Source organism: Urocitellus parryii, chromosome 5 (assembly GCF_045843805.1).
Source record: "Urocitellus parryii isolate mUroPar1 chromosome 5, mUroPar1.hap1, whole genome shotgun sequence".
NCBI lineage: Eukaryota > Metazoa > Chordata > Mammalia > Rodentia > Sciuridae > Urocitellus > Urocitellus parryii.
Window position 1 is genome coordinate 138,884,094 of NC_135535.1, and position 22,125 is coordinate 138,906,218.

Below are 22,125 nucleotides of genomic sequence, written 5' to 3' on the forward strand. Positions count from 1 at the left end.
CATATATATTACAGCATGCGTCATTTTTTTTTTCTTATGCTTATCTGTTTAGCAGTTCTGGGATATCTGGCTTCCACAATTATTTCTTGGCAGAATGGCTTCTTATTTATTATTATTTGAATTATAAACACATATTAATAGTACAAATTAGTGGGTTTCATTGTGATATTTCCATACATACATTGCAGCTTCAACATTTAATTATGCGTTGTCAAAGATGACAGTGTGTAGGAGTAGAAATTAAAATTCAACAAAAATATCTAATAAAAACTTCTATGTGGCCACTTTGGGCACAGGCTACAATTTGTTTAACAAGCTTTCTATAGAAGTTATCATGCAATTATTATTTCTATTATATTGAATTCCCCTTTAAACCTATAAATTGAATTTTTACTTCTAATTTTTGTAATTAAAATATGGTCATATGAGTCATTAATATCATTTGGAGGAATTATCAGGGAGTATGATTACTTGTGAACCTCTTTTTATCTGCATGCTTTTTTCTTCATAGAAAGTCTTTGAATCAGTAAGTACTTTCAGGGTGTGCTTAACTACTCTCCTACCATAAGCAAAAGGAAACTTCCTAGTGGACAATAACGCTAGTATGGAAAATTATGAAGTACATTGTGCTTGTAGGCATACCTGACTCTAATGGAATAGAGCAGTGTTATGATATTAGCTTCAAGTGAATGTGAAAGGTTAATCATTTTCATACCGCTCATGAATAACTCATCTGTTTTGCAGGATATTGTTCACAGTTGAAATTCTCTAATTAATTTTTCCCTGTTTGTTTTCTTTTTCTCCTTTCTCTAGCTCTTGTAAATGTGAAACTTTGGGCCATTGATCGACAATGTTTTCAAACAATAATGATGAGGACAGGCCTCATCAAGCATACCGAGTACATGGAATTTTTAAAAAGGTAGGAGACTTTCTTTTCTCTTTCGAAGAACATTTTTTTGTAGTTTTTGAAATCCAGCAACATGGAGACTTTTCTCATTATTTCATTCTTAATAACCTGCCAATTTGTAGAAGAGAAGACCTTGGATGGGCTTCATTATATTTCCAGTGCCAGTTTTCAGAATATGTGGTTAGGTTGGAACTTCTGAGGATCATCCTATGTACTCACTCATTCAGCATTCTCTTAGAGATGTGTAGCTCAGAGAAAGGAGAGAAAATTTGCAGGAACAGAAGATGATACTGAGTTCATTTTAACTATTGATAAGTTAATGCATTATGTCACTTCTTCTAAACAGACCACATTGGAAGGCCAAGACATCTCTTATGTGAATTTCCATATGAAAGGTCAGATGACTAAAATGGAAAAATTCCAAGAAGCATCTATTTAACTTTTGTTCCTGAGTTTAATTTCTCAAATTAGATTCATTTTATGTTACAGTTCTCAAATATCAAACCTTTTCTTTTCTTTGATTATATATTATGACAACTTAATATAGGGTGGTAATAGTAATTAAGAAGCCAGATTTTCATTTCTTAGGAATACACTGATATTCACTGAAGTGAGTTTATTCAAGTCCAAATTTGTTTTAAAGAAAATCATTTTTTTATGATTGAAAAGAATATTGAAAATTATGATGCCTTAAATGTAATTATTTTTGTATTTTTTTCATTTAAAAACAGAAGCATAATTAAATAGTGAGGCACAGATTATGTGAACTGTGAACTAAAGGGAAGTGTACCCCTAAGATTTCATTTTTGAGAATGTTTATTGTTTGCTGTAAACTTTCTTTTTGTGAAGAAATAGTTAAAACAGAACTACTACCAAGTCAGAGTCATATTTTGTTTCAGCGATACATTTTAACAAGTATCTTTTGAATTTAATATTCCTTACTTGGGTATATTTGTGGTTAATTAATTTGCTTCTGTTTCACCCTTTATGCATTGTTTTTTTTTTTTTTTTTTGTATCCACATGAATTCTTTTTGCTATATCTCTACTGAAGGGAGAGTTGCTTTTTAATTTAAATCAAGTAATGTATTAAAATATTACTGTGTCTGCAGGGTGACTTTTTTTTCCCTTTCCTCACTGTGATTGTTTGAAACATTTAGGAAAGGTGGAAATATAAATTTCTTTTGAAGTTTAGAAGGAAATTAAATTGTTCAGTTGCTCTGTGTGTGTGTGTGTGTGTGTGTGTGTGTGTATGCATGCATGCATAAGTGTGGATTTGGTGAGAAACACAGAAACAGAATGAATATTTCATTTTAAGCTTTAACTTGAAGTGCAAGAGTTATAGATTTTTTTTCTGATGCAGTCCTGTTAGAGATCCCAATTGTAGTTGATGAAATGGCTTGATGTTGATTTTAGCTTCTATACATTTTTTTTTTCTGAAAGAGATTGAACCATTCTAACAAGAACTCCTTTATTAGTGGGTGGTACCATTTTAGGAGATAGGGATGTCTTCTTGTGTTGTATGTGTGTGTGTGTGTGTTAATTTACTCTGGAAATATTTTCTTTTGTGGGGGAGGGGATGTTATTGTCAGAGCTGTCTTAGTTTGTGTGATCTGTTCTGACTATTCAAACTTTAATACAAGTTGGCTCTCCAGAGTGAGTGCACATATTTTGTTGGCCAGCTATGAGCAAGTAGAGTTTACCTGGTTGAATAAAAAAGAGTTGAGTTCTGACTTTGATATCACTTTCCATCTGGCCACTCTGTAAAATATCTAGTTTACTTTGTTTGTGAACCTCAGACTGGGCTGGGGGTCCAGAGGTACCAGAAGGACCATCACTGCCTGCTTTAATCTAAATGGTGGCTGTGACTAACTGGTTCTTTTCTACAACCGTTCAGCGGCTCACAGTTCCTGTTGAATTATTTATGGCACCCCCTGGACATTCCTGGCCCTTTTATGGCTAAGACCAGCCAGCTTTTCCAGCCTGGTTTCTTCTTGCTCCTCCCAAAGCAAATGATTCCACATACCCACGTGTTCCCTGTGTCCCTGTGTTTTCTTCCAAATTGTCAATGTTCAATCCTGTCTTTGCTTCAACCAAAAACTTCTTCCACAGACTTGGGCCTCATTCTATGTAGCATTAACCTCTCCCTTATCTGGTTCTTCATTTCTGCCAGAGGTTCATTGTCTGCTTTGTTTGACTATAATTTGACTACTGAGCTTACTTCTATTTCTAGAGTCTAAACTTTTCAGGACTAGCATTATTCTTATATCTCTTGATCATTTTCTTTGGCATAAAACTTATTGCTTTATAGATAGTTTATAGGACACCAACTACGGGACCAATACATAATTTCCATTGCAAAATAACAGCACAAGGCTCCTTTCCCTCAAATAATTAAAAATGTCATAATGACAGCCCTGCATTAACTCAAGCATAAGAACCTTCTAAAGAGAAGCTCTATCCTCCTCTACAAAGCACACATCCATGAAGCTGGAGACTGAGCAGAATTCATTCCTCCTTCACATTCCTGTTTAGTTAACTATGCTTACTGTCATTTAGTAGCAAGGCTGTTAAGAAGTGGCATAATCATATAATAAGGTCCAAGGGAAATACCAAAAGATATTGTCAAAAAACCAGGAGATCAAAATTAATTAAAACTTTCTACTATAACTTCAGAATCTTTTTTTTTCTGTTAGTTGTTCATTTAAAGATTTTCTGATTTTTGCTTATTACTCTTTTATATCATAATGTTAAGGGCTGGGGATTTAGCTTAGTGGTAGAGAGTTTCTTAGTATGTGTGAGACCCTGGCCTATATCTCCAGTACCACACACAAAAAAATTAAAAAGAAAAAAAGAAAAAAGAAAGAAAGACAGACTTGCATTGTCAAGTCAGTGTACTTTCATTTTATGACTTCACATCTAGAAACACATACCTACCTTAATATTATAAAAATATACACAATATTTTAATCTTCTCTATAGTAATCTAGGAAAGGTGGATTTTTTCTCTGTGTTAAATAGAATGTTCATTTGAATTTTTCTACTATAGATATCATATACATTATAGTTTGTGATGGAGTTAAACAGTAAGCAATTGTGACACTATCACAAAATAAAAACTCTTACAAATGATAATGTACACCATTAAAATTCTTCCCAGTAGAGAAGTCTATTGTCCCTCCCTAATTGAGGAATGTCAGAGACAGCAACAGGCTGAAAGAGGAATGATCCTGTAGCATTGCTCATCTTCCCAATCCTTCCTCCTCATTTTCCTAAATAAGCACATATGTTTAGAAGGTGAGAAAGGGAACACACCAGGCATATAAATCCACTGCTGATATGCCAGGATTTTTCCTTATTGTCAAAGTTATTTTAAATCCAATGTGTTTACTCATTTTGTAGCTACACTCATGTGGTTTAGATCCTTCTTTGCGATGATTAGTTGTCACATTAAACTGTGATTCTGGCTCTTTAATCCTGTTTATTCATTTCACTTTTGTGCCTGTATTTCACATTCCCTAATGTAAACAAAGGTGTTCCTATGCAAGCATCACAAAAAGGAAACAAAATAACAACAACAACATTAAAAAAATAAAATAAAAACAATGGGCAGTACTACTAAGCATGGCATGATTGCTATAGGTCCAGAGATGATTTTACCATTTACCAACATTGTCCGTCATCTCTAGCTACTGAAAAAGGCTGTTGTTTTTAAAATGAATTCTGAGAAATGAGCCAAAATGGCCAGGCATGATGGTGCATGCCTATAATCCCAGGAACTCAGGAGAATGAGGTAGGTGGATGGCAGATTGGAGGTCAGCCTGGACAACTGAGGAAGACCCCGTCTCAGAATAAAAATGACTGGGGATGTAGTTCAGTGACAAACACTACTGACTCATATCCAAGAGCCAAGTAACTGCCAGAGTTAATTTGCATGGCTTTTCTCTGAACATATTCTCTGGTGCTACTGCTAGAAGTGGCATCTATACTCAGAGGAGCTTTACAAAGTAGCTGTTGGCCTACTGGGTTCTCTGTTGGCCTCAGACTCTGGTGAAGATGACAGTGATGATGGCGGACCCCTGTTTGTATTACTTTCTTCATCAACCAATCAAAAACACAGCAGTAATTTTTTGAAATTTAGGCTACTCATTTGGTTCTATGGATCCTCAAAAAAATCTTTCCTCTGTCTGTTAGACCATCATTCCAGCATAAGGCAGATGAGCTCCTACTGTTCCTCTGGCATAGAACCTCCCATGACTTCTTTCACTTCTAGAAGAAAGCCTACCTCGGTGTACTTGTCCTCAAGGTCCTGTCTTATGGTTTGGATAGGAGATGTCCCCCAAAGCTCCTGTCCCACAAAAGTTCCTAATGCAGGAATGTTGGGAGGTAAGATTATTGCACTGTGGGAGCATTAACCTATTAAAACCATCCTAGTTTGAATGAACTGGACGAGAGGTAGATGAGACATGGCTGGAGGAAGTAGGGGTATGTCCTAGAAGGCTGCATCTTCCCTAGGGCCTCTTCCCCCCCCCACCCTCTCTCTCTCTCTCTCTCTCTCTCTGCTTCCTGACCTTCCCACGAGGTGAGCAACTTTCCTCTGTAGCATCCTTCCTCCATGATGGGCTGCCTCACTTTGGGCCCAGAACAATGAAGTAGGCCCCTTATGGATGAAGACCTCTAAAACTGTGAGCACCAAATTGACTTTTCCTCCCTTTAGTTTTCCTTCTCAGGTATTTTTGTCAGAGCAGCACAAAGCTGACTCACAAACTCTGTCTTCTCTAGCTACTGCTGACCTCTCCAGTTCTCTGTCCATCTTCTCGTATTTTCTCATTCTCTTTGCCACACTCACATGTTCGCTTTTCATTTCTTGATGTCCTTCATGCTTCCTTGTATTATAGATTATACCAAGAGAATCCTCTGCCTTTGAGGGGAAATTATGCAGAGTGACCTACAGAGGAGCAAACTGAGTATGCCACTAGTGACGGAATATGGAACCTGAAATCTGATTTCAGGCTTCTGATTTCCCTTCCATGAGTTGAAGGGGGCATTGCTACTATCTGCCATCGTGTTTCACACTCCATTTTTAACTAAATAGAAAATTAAAGTTTAGGGACTTTGAGGTTTGTTGGTGACTAGTTAACTTTCAGTTCATTCTCCAACCATTATGGAAATTTGAGGCATTTTTAAATTTCAAAACTACCATGCCGCAGTCTGGCTGGGCACAAAATAACTGAGCCACCACGAGGACTTGTAGGTTCAAACAGGAACTCCTTTATTGCCCAAACTCCACCAGCACTCCACCTGCACTCCCCGGGAACTCTCTCACCTTCCACCGGGCTCAGTGCCCACAACCGGGAACCCCGGGAGAACTCAACGGGAACTCCAAAGTAGCAGGTGCCTGAGGCAGCAGGAGCCGCCCTATTGCGGGACTGTAGGGGTCTATATACAACTCAATACACAGTCTGTTTCAATCCAGCATCATCCAGTCACAGCAATTATAACTTAATTATCATCATCTTAATGGCTCGCTGGATTCACCTCTCAACCACTCCTTCTGGCAATGCCAGGCTCCATCCCGACTTGGCTGTGGCTTTCAACACTACCAGTCCTAGGATTTAGCATTTTAGGCTAAATCGTAGAGCTTCTCTAGGAAGCCTTGGTTTCTGGAAAGTGATTTATAACCAAAGTCCAAATAATAATGGCCTATGAGAAAGCCTCAGCAGGAGCTGCATGCAGGAGATCAAGGGGACCAGAGGGCCTTTGGTTAATCATAGAGCTACTATGTTGGTTCTTCCTTTTTCTGTAGTTGCTTTCTTAAAAAAGTAAAATCTTGCTAGATTTTCATGCTGTGTAAAGACTCCATCTTCTTTATCTCCATCATTAGGGAATAAGTCCCAAGTGCAGTTGGTTTTCCCCCCTTATTCTTTAAACCAATATTTCTAATATATATATGTATATATAATCTCCAACACAAGTTTAAAAAATGCTATTTACATATGTGTACTGGAAAAATGAGTGGTTACCCCTAGAGAGGAAAAAAAAAAAACCCTATGACTTTGTTTTGGAAATTACATACTATCATTTGATACCAAAAATACCTGGACCACAGAGATGATTTCATTTTCTGAAGTTTCTTCTCAGTGGCTTTGAATTGTTGTCATCTGATAGTGTCTGTCACAACTGCCGTTGTCAGAGGAGGCATCTTCACTGCTGTGGTCTGATAGATCAACAAGGATTAACTGATTTTCTAAGACATGATGCAGTTTAGTCTTCCTTTATATTTTATAGCTGGACCAACTGAGTCTCAAAGAAGCCAAAGCAAGCTCATATCTAGTAGAAAACTTCTTAAAGCTTAGGTGTGTGAACCTCCAGTCTGAGGGTCCCCACACACCCACACTCAGATTCACAGTTTGTTTTCCAGTGGGAGCTCTCACTCTAGTAAACTAAAGTGAGGAGGAGTTTGCGATATTTTCCTTTTTCTCTTCAAGAAGGTGACTTACTTATATTACTAGCTTAATATTATATAGAGTTCATTCTATATCACTTAGAAATGAGATTTCTAAACCCCTTGCAAGTTTTTCATTCTCTGATTCAATTTTTTAAAAACCTAAGAATTTTATTTTCTTGTAACTCAACCCAACAAGTCACTCCATTTTTGATATTTTTATTTTATCTTATATCCTATTTGTAAAAGTCTAGTTCAGGAGGCAGTTAGAGTTCATTCAGTAGAATATAAAGCGGTGAGGGATGTGAGGCGTTATTCATTTTGCCAATGGGAAAAAATAAACCTACAAATATGAGAGTTGCCCAACATCACCCAGAAAATTGGTAGTATAATGATTCAGCTCCCAGCTCCCAGGAAAGTCTGAAATTCAGCTGTCCTAGAATATCAACTGTCTTTTGTTCAAAACCTCCAGGGTAAAATTCTTCACAGTCTTGACTAAACATATGTTCTAGTGTTTCACAAACCCTGTAGGATATTCTTTAAGGCTCTTGTTGAAAGTTGTTATATCCTCTATGGAAAGAGAAAATAACTGCACCCAGCTGTCCTTATACTATCAACTTTGAATGACAGATGTGGGGTGGGACCAGAAAATTTGCACTTTTAACAAATTCTCAGCTGATGTTCATGCTGCTTGGAGAATCAGGATCTGGGACATAAGATAGAAGTAGGAAATGTATTTCAAGAATGTTAAGTATTTGTAGGACTTACTGATAGGAAGAATGGGTTTAAGCCCTGTTTTTATTAATTATAAGTGTATAATTTTAGAGAAGTGTCTTCAAACAGGTTCAATAATAAAAATGCAGAACCTTACCACGAAGGATCATCATTATAAATAAATAATATAATAGACAACCTTAGTATACATTTATTATGTGACAAGCAGTGTTCAAAACACTTGAGGTGTATTATTTAATCCTCAACAAAGAACTATAAAATAAATACTAGCATTTCAATTTTATAGATGAGGATACTGAGGCCAAAGAGTTGAATAAAATTACACAGCTAGTAGGCATAGAACCAGCAGCTACAGAACTGATATCCTTAAACTTCACCCTTCACCGTCTCATAAATGTTGGGTACCAGTATCAGCTCCCACATCCTGCTGTCCCTCTCAAATTAGCATTTGCTCTTCCTGGAGGTGTCTGCAGCAGAGTGACTTCATCCTTGATGAACCTCGGTTTCCTGTTCACCATATTTCTTTTGTAGCAGTGCCCTTCTCCCCAAACTCAGCGGTACTTTCCTTCCACTCACATCCTTACCACCTGTGGAGTATGTTCTCACAAACAAATGCTCAGCCGTAGCTTAAAAGCTATCATTTTAAAGGGCATTGAATTAATGATAATATCTTAGATTCCATAAGCTAAGGAGGAGCTTTCAGTTATTTGGAAATCCAACTGCTGGATGTAAGTAAGGTGTCATTATTTCTAAAATGAATGGTAAATGACTAACAGCTCAGGATCAGGGTCTTTGCTTCAGACTTTCACACATTGTGTTCCTGGCTCTCTTTCTACCTCCCTCCAACGAGCAACTCAAGTTCAGGTTTTGATCTGTGAGTAGGAACTATTATTGATTATGTTGGGTTCTCTGATCTTCTTTCTTTCTTTTTTATTGATTTTATTACTTTTTTTAAATACACAACAACAGTGGAATGCATTACAATCCTTATTACACATATAGAGCACAATTTTTCGTATCTCTGTATATAAAGTATGTTCACATCAATTTATGCCATTATACATGTACATTTTTTGCATTACAATTCTTAACACACATATATACCACAATTTTTCATATCTCTGTTTGTATATAAGGTATGTTGACACCCAATTCAAGTCTTTATACATGTGGTTTGTATAATGATGACCATCACATTCCACCATCTTTGCTAATCTCCTTCTCCCTCCCTTTCTTTCCTACCCCTCTTCCCTATCTAGAATTATCTATTCCTTCCATGCTCTCCCTCCCTACCCCACCTGAGTCATCCTACTTATATCAGAGAAAACATTCAGCATTTGTTTTTTGGGGATTGGCTGACTTCACTTAGCATTATCTTCTCCAATGCCATCTGATCTTCTTTTAAAGAGGTAGACTATGCAGATATATGTGGAGTATTTCTTATACCCTTGAGCAGAAAGAAATCAAGATACTAGTTTTTGGATACAAACTATGTAAGGGACAACTTGATAGCTTAACTGACTTGTTAAATTCACATTTCCAGAAAATTCAAATCATAATTTCTCTTATTTTTTGTTGTTGTTGTTGTTGTTTTTTTTTTTTTTTTGGCCTATAATTTACAGGGGATGATGGGGGGGGGGAAGTATGTATGAAAACAGCTTTAGAAATTTTAAACCCTTTGTTTTTAATTTTTAAAGAATAAGTGACAGACCTATTAAGCTTTTAAGCTTTGAGCTTTAATAGAGCTTTACTAGAAGATTGTGAATCCTGCAATGGAATTAACCTTGACAAATCTGGCATAGTTCTAATTTGAAGGGAAATAATGTGCAGAATAAATAAAGAGATACTCTCCCATACCATTTTCAAGTATGTCTGCTTACAGAACACTTTTTGGTGTCACATCCATTCTCATTAAACATGACAAAGGAACAGATAAATATAACAGTGGCTATTAATTTTGTGTTGTCATCTAGCATTTGCACAAATGTCTCCTTATACATCCTTTTTTTTTTTAAAAAAAGACAATTGCCATCAAATATTTACATAATTACAGGTTAATTTTCAAAAATTATTTGTCTGCATGTTTTATCTATAGGCGCTCTCATTTCCACATGTGTAGGGTTTTTTCCCTGATTTTTGCAATTACTTAAGATATTTGATTTATTAAATTTTTGGCTAAACTGTCCAATTCAAGTCAATAATGAATTCCATATAGGTAAGTCCTCTTTGGCCCAGAAGAAGGCACCTCACTAGTTAGGGGATTTAATATATTGATTCATTATGGTGTCTTTCCCTGAGCTTGACTTGGAGCAATGAGTCTCTCTAAAGTTTATAGGCTAACTTTTCCTCATAATTTCCCTGAAGATACTTTCCCAACTCTCTGGGGCTTAAAAATCTAAAGCAGTGTGATGAAGCCATTTTATATTTTCCCATTTTGTAGTTGCTTTGAATCTTATAAATTGTTTCTGTGGCAAGGCTGATTTTATCCCCACATAATTAATATTGAGCCTTCTTAGAGTTCTATATTTGTAAAGTGTGTTGTACACCAAGGATTGGTGCATCTGGGAATGAGCTCTTTTCATAAGGAAAACTGTCGAGTAATGAACAAAGCCAGAAGGCATCTACAAGTTGTTGGTGGAATTAAGAAGGTAGGTTTCCTGGGTCTCAGAAACCTAGATTTGTCTACTTGATATGGAAACCTGCTTTTCCAGAATTGGTGAAAAAGTCTGAGAGGAAATCTGGAATGGGCATGAGGAATGCTGCTGAGGGTCAAAGTAAATATCAGGTTTATTGAGACAAAGAAAGAACCCTAACCCTGTACATCTTGTCTGTCCCAGGACTAGAGAGTGCATCCGTTGGTTAGCTTGGAAAAGGCATGAGGAGGTAGAATGAACATCATCGATCCTGGTTTTGCTGAAAACAATGTTGATCATAATTTGTTAACCAATATGATTTTACCAAGGTGAATGCTTAAAGGAAAGCATGGAGTCTATCTATTGGTTATCTCTGAAAGAGAGAGTCCTGATTTTCCGCCTCTATCTAGGGTATGGGGGAAGCACATTCATTAGAGGGAGCCCAGGCCTGTTGTTTGCCTGTGGAACTGAGGGTTAGCTGTGAGGACTGCCCTTAATGCAAGTGTTTTCAAAGCAGTGAGTGTGTGTGTGCGCGCGCATGTGTGTGTGTGTGTGTGTGTGTGTGTGTGTGTGTATGTGTGTGCTATAACTGTGTATGTATATATAATGATATATTTTTGTATTGGATAAGAAATGCATGAAAACTGGAGTCTGCTCCCAAACTTACTTTTTATTTTTTAAAGCTAGATTAAGGATATTGTCTCCCTAATGACAGTTCACTCAGAGTCTTTGCTCTTGACACTCATATTTTTAACACCTAGTTAATTGGACTTTCTAGTACTAAACAGTTTTTATTTCAATTTGAAGCTGTCTAATATAATTAGATGAGATTTGCTCTTTAATTATTAAAAATGAAGTTTTTCAGAAAAGAGATATCTCCTTCCTCTCATTAGTATTTTTCTTCATAGGCCTTGGCAGATTGCTCTAGCATCTCAAAATGCTTGGTTGATTTCTTTAAATAGTTCTTTTCTGCACAGATTTCTCAACAATCTGATTTTCAACAATCTGATTATGCTATACTATATCATGCTACTGTTAGACAAGGAAAACATTCCAAGTAACCTGAGATTTGATTTCAGAAGTCTTTATATATTATGAATAAAAAATAAAGTGAAAATGATTTTTATTTTTAGAGGAAATTTCTACCTCTGTATAGGCTAGCATATCAACTGTCTTCTTTGGAACTGTCTTCTTTGGACTCTTTGGAAAAACCCCTCTCCCCACTCCCACTTTCTTTTTCTTTTCTGTTTTGTTTTGTTTTTGGGGCACCATGGATTGAACCCAGGGGTGCTTAACGACTGAGCCACATCCCAGCCCTTTTTTTATATTTTACTAGAGACAGTGTCTCTCTAAGTTGCTTACAGCCTCACTAAATCACTGAGGCTGGGTTTGAACTCACAATCCTCCTTCCCCTTGCCTCAGCCTCCCTAGTCGCTAGGATTACAGGCATGTGCCACTGGGCCTGGCTTCCCCTTCCACTTTCTGAACCAGTTACTGTACTCTGTTTTCTTCTTAGGGTGTCTGGCAGCCTTTATCCACATTTAAGAAGGGTCTTAATTCATACAAATGCAAACAGAAGTGTTTAAAGCAGATTTGAGGAGTAACAATTATGTGGCAATACTTGTGTATATCTAGAATTTTTCAGTGCTTCATGTTTAACATTGTATTTTTCTGATTATTTTGTCTAAATAACATGTTTTATTTATCTTTTTCAAACACTTTATGTTTGCTCTCTGGAAATCACAGCATCAACATATTATTCCTTTGAAACTGGCTTTGTTGAGAGTTCTAAAGAGCTCATGTTACACCTTACTCTTTTGGAGCAATGTCCTGCCTATGTTCCTTATCTTGGTCTCACCTAGCCCATTTTGTCCCACTATCAACAACACCTGTTAATATGGTCTGTCCAGAGATAGTTGAAGCTGACTACAGCAAAACGAAGATGGTGTTTGAAGGGACCCAGGGAAAGACAATGGAGTCTAGAGTGAGTGACCCTGTAGCTGGAATAGCATATCCGAGAAAGAGCCAAAACACAGACCACGGAGCCTCACAGGCCCATGGGGACAGATTTAGAGTTGATCTGCAGCTGAAGGTCTGTGCTTAAGACAGAATCAGGGAAGGAGTGATGCTGGAGTAACATTATAGCTGAAGCTCTTGTTATACTAGGAAAAGTCCATGATGTGAGGAGAGCTGAAGTAAAGCATGGTCATAATCACTGAAAATTAAAGGCATTGTAGTCACGACAATTGAAGATACATGATTTGTTTATATGGGTTTCAAATAACTTTTTAAAACAGAATGAAAGTTTTTCTAAATGATTTCATTTTAATGACTGTAAATTAATTAAGACATTGATCTCGAAAAATGCTAAAAATGGGAAATATAATTGTTGCACTGTCACCTTCTGAAGACATCTAGAGATATACACTGATACCTATTTAAGGATTTTACTCATGAAATTTTTATTTGTGTGCAACTTTTCTATAATTATGCTCATGATATATACATACTTTATAATGTTGCTGTTAATATTATAACCTTTCATGTCTCTCCAAATTCTTCTTGGCTGTCTTTGCTGTCACCATCTACTTCTTGACCTTAGTTTCAGGGTATAGGGCAGGTGTAATAGGAACACATTAGAATGAAAGGCAACACAACCTCAACCTACTTATTCAGGTTCACTTGCTGTATATGCAGAACTAATTGGATTAATTCTTAGACAGTGGAAAATGATTGGTGTCAAAAAAAGATCACAGAGGGAGGTAAGACTGGTTTGTGGCTTTTAAAAATTAAAGCTGTGGTTTAGTCTTAAGCATACTGTCATTGCACTTGTGTGTGTACATAACAATTTCCACTGGTCCTTTGTAATTTTGACTGGAAAGAATTAAGTTGGATGATTCTTATTTGGTTATAATATTTGAAATAATTTTATTATTGCAATAGATCATACATATAATAAAGTACATAAATCTTAACTGCAACAGATCAATGAATGCCTAAACATTTGTATACTCATGCAAACAATATCCAAATCAAGATATAAGTCATTTCTAGTTCTTTGGAAGGCCCTCCTGGGTCTGCTCCCAGTTAATCTCCTCTGTCTATGGTGGCCAGTGTTTTAAGTGTTACTATCATTGTCTATTTCTCAACATAGATTAATGAAATTATTCTATATATATTCTTCTGTGTTTGGTTTATTTTGCTCAATATTATGTCTAGAAGAGTTATCTCATTTGCTGTGTGCATCAGTAAGTCATGCCTTTCTAGTACTTTGTAGTATAGCATTGTATAAATAGGATACAATTCATTTATCCGTTTTATTGACAATGGGCATTTGGATTACTTCTAGTCTGAGGCATTTCCAGCTTGGCAGTTTTTTATAACACTGCTGGAAACATTCTTGAATATGGTTTTTGGTATATTTCTGTCTTCATTTCTCTTGAGTACATACATATCTTATAACACGTTTCTGGATTTTAAAGGAGGTTCATATTTAAGGTTTATATATTGTCCCATATAATATTCCAAAGTGGTTAAACCAATTTATCCTACCACCAAAGTATGAGAGAGGTATGTTTCAGATTCTCACCTGTATTTGGTATTGTCAGTCTTCTTAATTTATCTGGAAAAATTGTTTTAAAAATAAAATAGAATGTCTCAGAGTCTGCAAATCATTTTTGAGAGCACACCCAATTAATACAATTTTTAAACACACTGCATGATAGATTCATTCCTTTTACATTATATATGCGATTTTGCACTCATACATACAAGAAAGAAGGTATATTAAATGATAAGATATTGAAAGCAATGGAAAACCCCCAAATAAATCCACAGACTTATGTTATTGGTCGTTTAACAAAGGTGCCAAAACACAAAATGGGAAAATAATATTCTCTTCAAAAAACGCTGGGAGCCCAGTGCAGTGGCATATGCCTATAATCCCAGCAACTCGGAAGGCTGAGACAGGAGGATGAAAAGTTCCAACCCACCCTCATCAACAGTGAGGAGCTAAGCAACTGGGTGAGACTCTGTCTCTAAATAAAATACAAAATAAGGCTGGGTGTGTGGCTCAGTGGTTGAGTGCCCCTGAGTTCAATCCCTGGTACCCCCTCCAAAAAAATAAATAAATAAAAGTAATACTGGGAAAACTGGACATCCACATGCCAAAGAATGAAAATGGACTCTTTTATCATACCATATGCAAAAACAAACAACAAAAAAAGGATTAAAGGCTTAAATGTGAGACCTAAAACTGTAAAACTTCAAGAAGAAAACTATGAAGTAAAAAGTTCTTGACATTGGTTTGGGCAATAATTTTTTTGGAGAAGATACTAAAACATAGGCAACAAAGCAAAAATGGGCAAATGAGACAGAATCAAACGAACAAAAGCTACTATAGAGCAAAGGAAACATTTAATTGAATGAAGGGACAACTTACTCATGGGAGAAAGTATTTATAAACCCTATATCTGATGGAGGGTTAGTATCTAGAATACATAAAGAACACAATTCAATGATAAAACAACCGTATTGTAAAGAACCTTGAATAGACATTTCTCAAAAGAAAACAAATGGTCAACAAATTGGTGGAAAAATGCTTAAGGTCACTATCAGGGAGATACAAATAAAATCATGGGAGAGCACTTAAAATTGTTAGAATGGCTTTTACCAAAAAAAAAATAATGATAATAAAAGTAAAGTAGTGGCAAAGATATGGAGAAAAGCAAACCCTTATACACTTTTGGTGGTAATGTAAATTGGTACAACCATTGTGGAAAACACTGTGGAGATTCCACAACAAATTAAAACTAGACTACTGTATGCTCCAGCAACCCTATTTCTGGGTATATATCTTAAATTAATTAAGCCAGGTTGTTTGAAAAGATATCAGCATTTCTCACTCATTATAGCATTATTCACAGCAGCCAAGGCATGCAGTTAACCTAAGTAGATGAATGGATTTAAAAAGTATTATGCATACCGTCATGCACTGAAATATTATTCATCCTTGAAAAAGAGCAAATCCTGTCATTTGGAGCACATGGATGAACCCTGAGAGCATTATTCTGAGTGAAATAATCCAGGTATGAAATGAAAACTACTCTATGATCTCACTTTTATTTAGACTCTAAAAAAGTTGAATTTGTAGAAACACAAAGCAGAAGGGTGGTTTCCAGAGACTGGGAAAATAGATCAAATTGGCCAAAGGATACAATATGAAGGAAAAAAGAAACAAGAAATAGAAATAAATACATATAATTAATAATACATGCCTTTATTAACCCCACAGATTGTCTTACACAAGTTATTCAAGGCCATCCATGCTGTGAGAGACACACATGTCTCATGAGCCATAATGAAATCAACAATTGCTAGATGGAATGACAAGTGTTCTGTTTGCCACCAGACTTTCTCCTGGTTAGTTCTGGAGGTGGTGTAAACTAGATGAAAGTGCAATTTTCCTGTATAAAGAATTACAATGTTGAAAGGTGTGGGTGGTGAATATTTCGAGTCACTGTGCTATAGCTCTCCCTCTATGTTTCCTTGTGGTACACATCAAGGTAGACTCCCCTTCCCAGCAGATAACTTGAAAACCTCTGTGCAGTCCTGCCATGTAGACCATTTTGTCCATGTTTATTATGCTCACAATTTATTTCTCCTTTGTCAGTGGTGTTTCTTCTCAACTAGTGGTTCTCACAGTATGATGCAGGTATCTGTGAGCTCCTGAGCCTACTTTAGGGAGAACTCATGATGTCAAAACCATTTTCACAATAATGCCAAAGTGTTTTCTGCCTTTTTCACTCTCATTTTCTCATAAAGTTACAGTGGAGTTTTCCAGAGGCTAGAATGGCTCCTGGAATATGTGCTTGACTATTTTTATATTTTACATTTCCCTGAGTTTCACTGTCTAATATGGTAATACAAATAGGTACAAAGCACATAAACAAAAGTTCTTTTGAGATCCTCAAGGTGTTTAGGAGTATAAAGGGTCCTAACAACAAAAAGTCTGAGGGCCACTCTTCAAATTATAATGAGATAAAGTGAGGACAAATAGTGCTTTAGACTTTCATAGAATTATTTCTTTTCAGAACCAGCATTTGAAAGTCAAATATGTTCCCTGACAGAGAAGAGGTAGTATCAAAATCTTGTGAAAACAGAAAAGGTCTTTTTCACCCTTAGCATGATTAGGAGGCTCATTGTTAGGGAAAGGCAGAAATCTTCTTTTTTTTTCCTCCTCTCCTTTCCTAAGTTTCCTATAGCTTTGCAGTGTTATTTTAGATAAAAGTGAGTTTTCCATATGCATTCCCATTGCATTTTTAGGATAATATACTTTAATTAAAATTTAGAAACTTTTGAACCCATAAAAGTTTTTTGGTGGATGGACTTATACTGGTGGAAAAAATGGGTATTCTTTTAAGAACAAATCCCATCCATTTTTTTTTCCTATAAGGTGTGAAGAATAGAACTGACAGCAGGAAAATCACTTTCAAATACAGAATGATAACCTTGAACTAGCAGCTAATTTCAAACTCAAGCAGCTAATTTTAACATTAGCCATGGGGCTTCCAAATTTTGTCAGTGGAAGGTCATTTTTACTGTCTTCACATCCAATATATGAAACTTGATGTAACTTTCTTCTCAACATGATCGACTCCTGGCACTTCTGACACATGTCAGAGAATCTAACTGGGAATTTACTTTTCCTAGAAGTTGTTAAAAGTTTTCTGAAACATTTTGATGTTCGAGAGAAACGGGGTAAAGCCTAGTATTGGTTATCCATTTCTTTAGATTCTCTAAATGCTGTGTTGGAATAGATGGGGCATCAGTATCTAAAATGCCTGGACTAGGTTCATACTCTGTAGACATATTTTAATATTTTAAAATATCCTTCTCTAGTTTGTATAAGAATTGTCTTCAAATAAATTTTTGGTTATAGTATTCACCAGTTTCATATCCTTGTGATAAATTCCTTCTAGAATTAATTTCTAGGATAGCATTTGTCCTATGTCTTGATTATGAGTAATTTGGATAGACATTGAGAATCACAATTCCACTATTGCTTTAGTTAAGATAAATTAACTCTTTTTTTCCTGGATGTATTTATTTTATTTTTTTATATTTTATTGGTGCAGTATGATTGTACATAATGGTGAAATTCATTATTACTTATTGGTACATGCATATAATATAAAAATATAATTTGGTCAATATCATTCCATAGTATTCCTCCCCCCCCCTTTTTATTTTTTTGGTGTTATTGAGAATAGAACCCAGGGGTGCTTTACCACAGAGCTACAGTCCTTTTTATTTTTTGAGACAGTTCTCCTTAAAAGTTGCTGAGGGCCTTGCTAAGTTGATGAGGCTGGTCTCAAACTTGGATCCTCCTGCCTTAGCCTCCTGAGTTGCTGAGATTGCAGGTGTGAATCATCACACCTGGCTACAAATTCAGTGTTAAGTCTAACACTCAACTAGAATATTTCTAGTATGCATTTTTTCTCCTCTGAAATTTTTCTTTTTGATTTTCATTTTATTTATCTCCTTTTGATACTATAAATTGTTCTCTGTCTTTTATGCATATGGCATGGCATAAATGAAATAAATAATGTTAATATTAGAAGATTAATGTCTAACATAATTAGGAAATTAAGGTTACAATATTTGGATTTATGATTTGAGTTCAATTATATTTCGGACAAAAAGATTTTTTCTCTAATTCTTGGGCTTTAATATGGATAGTTAACATAATTTTTCCTAAAATTATTTTTTTCCAGGTTTTTATTTCTATTCCAACTCCCAGAGAATGCTGACTTAATCTAACTTATAAGACTAGGTCACTGTGGTCATGATATGATTGATATGTTGGAAATAGTTAAAACTAATTGAGAATGAAACACATATGCACATCATCTATGCCTAGTGGAAATTAATTAGGCAAAATAATACACACCAATTAAGTGATTTTAGATTTTGGAAATCACTGAACCACACCTGTGTGATTTTTGTCATTATCAGATTTTTGTCATTATTTTTATTCTATAAAGCTGTTTCAATTTCTTTCTGTTATATGATCATTGGTAAACTGAGAAGTAATAAGGGAAGAACACAATAGAATAATAAAATAAACTGGGTACAGTGGCACACACTTATAATCCCAGTGGCCTGGGAGGCTGAGACAGGAGGATGATAAGTTCAAAGCCAGCCTCAGCAATAGCAAGGTACTAAGCAACTCAGTGAGACTCTGTCTCTAAATAAAATGCAAAAATAGGTCTATGGATGTGGCTCAGTAGTTGAGTACCACTGAGTTCAATCCATGGTACCTTCCCCCACAAAAAAGGATAAAATAAATCCTCATATAAGAAAGTAAACAAAGCACGCTCATATTTCAACTGGACAGAAAAGTAAGATAGAATTTTGCACTGAATGTTTACAGATAGGAACAAGAGTCTCTAGGCAAAGAAATTCCCTGAGCTAAAGAGTAGAAGTGGGAAAATTCAACGGGTCAGTTGCTGGTACCTTTAGAAAGTCCATAGTCTGCTCCTGTCCATTTTCCAAACCTGCAACTGCTGTGGGACACTCCTCTGTCAGCCTAGAGAATTCCTTATCATAGTTCCCAGGGAAATTTCCAAGAAGGTAATCTGAACTTAATATGGTAGGTGATATATATTAAGAGTCTCTGAGCATGTGTCAGGAGTTTATCTGTGTATTTCTGAGCAGGAATGGATAAGAAGGACTGGAATGTGAAGAGAATAGGGGACAAGGGCAGAGGAGGGCTAGTCACCAAGTCCAAATCCATCCTGTCCCTAAAATCTCAACTCTGTGGTTTCCAGATCTGTCCTTCATCTGTGACTGCTAAACAGTTTATGCTGTGGGAGAGTAAAGCTGAGAAATTAGAGATAAATGAAGAATCAGGTGGATTATATAATTATAAGATGGTGAGCTTAATGTCCATTCAGTGGTACAATTCCAGAAAGTGTAGTACAGTTGAGTTGTGAATAGCTATTAGGGTCAGATATGTTCTTAGGAGTCATCAGGAATTGTCTATCTCATCATCTCTCTTAGTTATTTTTACTAGGCTTGTAGTTGGAGAAAATGCAGTAGATCCCATAGATTGGAACATGGTGGCACATTTAACAACCTACAGCAATGTAGGCTGCATATGAGGTCCCACAGCACAGTATTCTAAATGCAGCTCTGAAAAACTCCAACAAAAGTAACTAATTGCTTCTTACTATAAAATAAAATAATTGTCTCTGGGCACCATAACCATATGTAAATTTTTAAGACCTTATTTTAATAAGATATATGGCAAAGGAGAAAATCTGATTAACTATTTCCTCTGGGAAACAAGAATCCTTCAATTAAATGTGGCTAGTCCTACAGAGATTTGTGGAATCTCTGGTTAAAACTAAATTGACAGCAAAAACTTTCCACTTGAGTAGAGCTTTCTTAAGTATTTAGAACTTCAAACATGGTCAATACTGAGTCCCATTAAATGTTCATGAGCTGGATGAGCCTTTTCCATTTGGAAACTTGGTATTACCCATAAGGCAAATGGACCTTGTGCACAGATGGCCTCTGAGTCACTGGGAAAGGATTCCTTTCAGAGAGATGGAATCATGAGTGCCAGAATTCTTCCTTCCTTCCTTCCCAGGAAGGGAGTAGGGGACACAGGAAAGTGGTGCTCTATGTCCTCTTCACCTGTTAATCATCAAAAGGGGAGATATGGGTTTGTCTGGAAAATAACTTTCATATAATTAAAACAGACCATAATGGGGCTGGGGATGTGGCTCAAGCAGTAGCGCGCTCGCTTGGCATGCGTGCGGCCCGGGTTCAATCCTCAGCACCATATACCAACAAAGATGTTGTGTCCGCGGAAAACTAAAATATAAATATTTAGAAAAAAAAAACAGACCATAAAGGTCAATATGTCAAAGAATCTTGTCCATTCATTACAGATGTGTTACCTTATTAAAAAAAGATTAATTTTTAAAAATTTAAAGTAAATTTATTTTTAACTGATACATAAAACACAAAAATTATACATATTAATGAGATACCATGTGATATTTGATACACTCTGTGTAATATTTAATTCAGGTTAAACTTACCTATATCCTCAAACATTTATCATTTCTTTAGGATGAAAATTTACAAAAGCCTTTCTTGTAGCTTTTTGAAATGTCATCATGCACCTGTGCACTAGCATCCCAGAACTTCTTTCTTCTGCCTCACTGTAGCTTAGTACCCACTGATCAATATTTCCTCCTTCCTCCCTGTCCCCACCTCCAAGGCTTCTAACTTCCACCATCTACTCTCAACTTGGATGAGATCAACTTCTGTAGGGAGAGAAAGACAAGTACTGTGTGATCTCACTCATATGTGGAATCTAATTTAGAAAAGATTAATTGAACAAACTTTCAGTAGTAAGTTTAGTTTCCTCTAAGGAAAGAGTAAACTACCACCAGAGCAGTGCTGAGAAAGACTTTACATTATTGTATTGTACAGTCCATTAAGATGAAAGGGAAATAATTATTTCAGTGATGACTGATGAATTACTTCAACTTATTTGTAAACATGAAAGCTGCATCAACAAAGCAGAATTCCTGAAAATGGAGCAAAGAAAAACAGCAAATTCCCATTTTTGTTGAAAGTCTCAGTATTCAGGTGTTTTCCCTCTTGTCTATTCAAGTCCTTGATTCTTTATGACCATTTCCACATGTACTTACCAGCTGACAGTAACGTTATACAAATAAGTGAGCAAAAACTATGCAAAAGCCTTGTGAGATAAATATCATTTGTTTCTGCTGTGTATTTGACTAATTTTCATTCATGAAGATAAACTTTATGTAACATCCAACTCACAAATACCATAACTAAATATAAATATATTAATAGCGTGTTTAAGCAAGGACTCTGACTCAGGAATTATTTATGAAATGTGATTGTCTTCTTTAAAAATCTCTCTGGAGAAAAAAAAAACAACAGTGTTTTGTTATCTCTTAATTGCTGGAGGTAATGTTTCACTAAATTCTAACTGAAACTTATTACTTTATGGATGGGATGCCTTTCATTACTGAACTATGGTAACATTTTGAGGGGACTGAAACTAAAGACCCCATTTTAACATAAAAAGAGAGACTGTGATAGTTCTGCATAATTAGTTAATTATGTTTCAAATGAAACATATATTGCTTCATGTTATTTCTATGTTATTCCTCACTATCAAACTGGAAAAGCACAGTTTGAAATAAGAAACTGGCTCTGAGATAAATTCCATTTTTTTGAAGGTTGAATTTCTCCATTTTATTTCTAATTTCGGCCATAGTGAAGAACATTTAGAACGAAATCTTTGCACTTAATCAGACAATGAGTACCTGAGGAAGCACAGGGTTTTTTCTGTTTA

General features: G+C 35.8%; 1 protein-coding gene across 2 annotated transcripts in view; it reads left to right on the forward strand.

Annotated features, from left to right (window-relative positions):
* The window catches only part of Prkg1 (protein kinase cGMP-dependent 1), a 1,169,615-nt gene that overhangs the window by 769,532 nt on the left and 377,958 nt on the right, over positions 1-22,125 (forward strand). For both annotated transcript variants that reach the window (XM_026410547.2, XM_026410546.2), the window contains exon 4: positions 814-919. In XM_026410547.2, the coding sequence (XP_026266332.1) occupies positions 814-919 (106 nt within the window). The remainder of the gene's footprint in view (positions 1-813; positions 920-22,125) is intronic.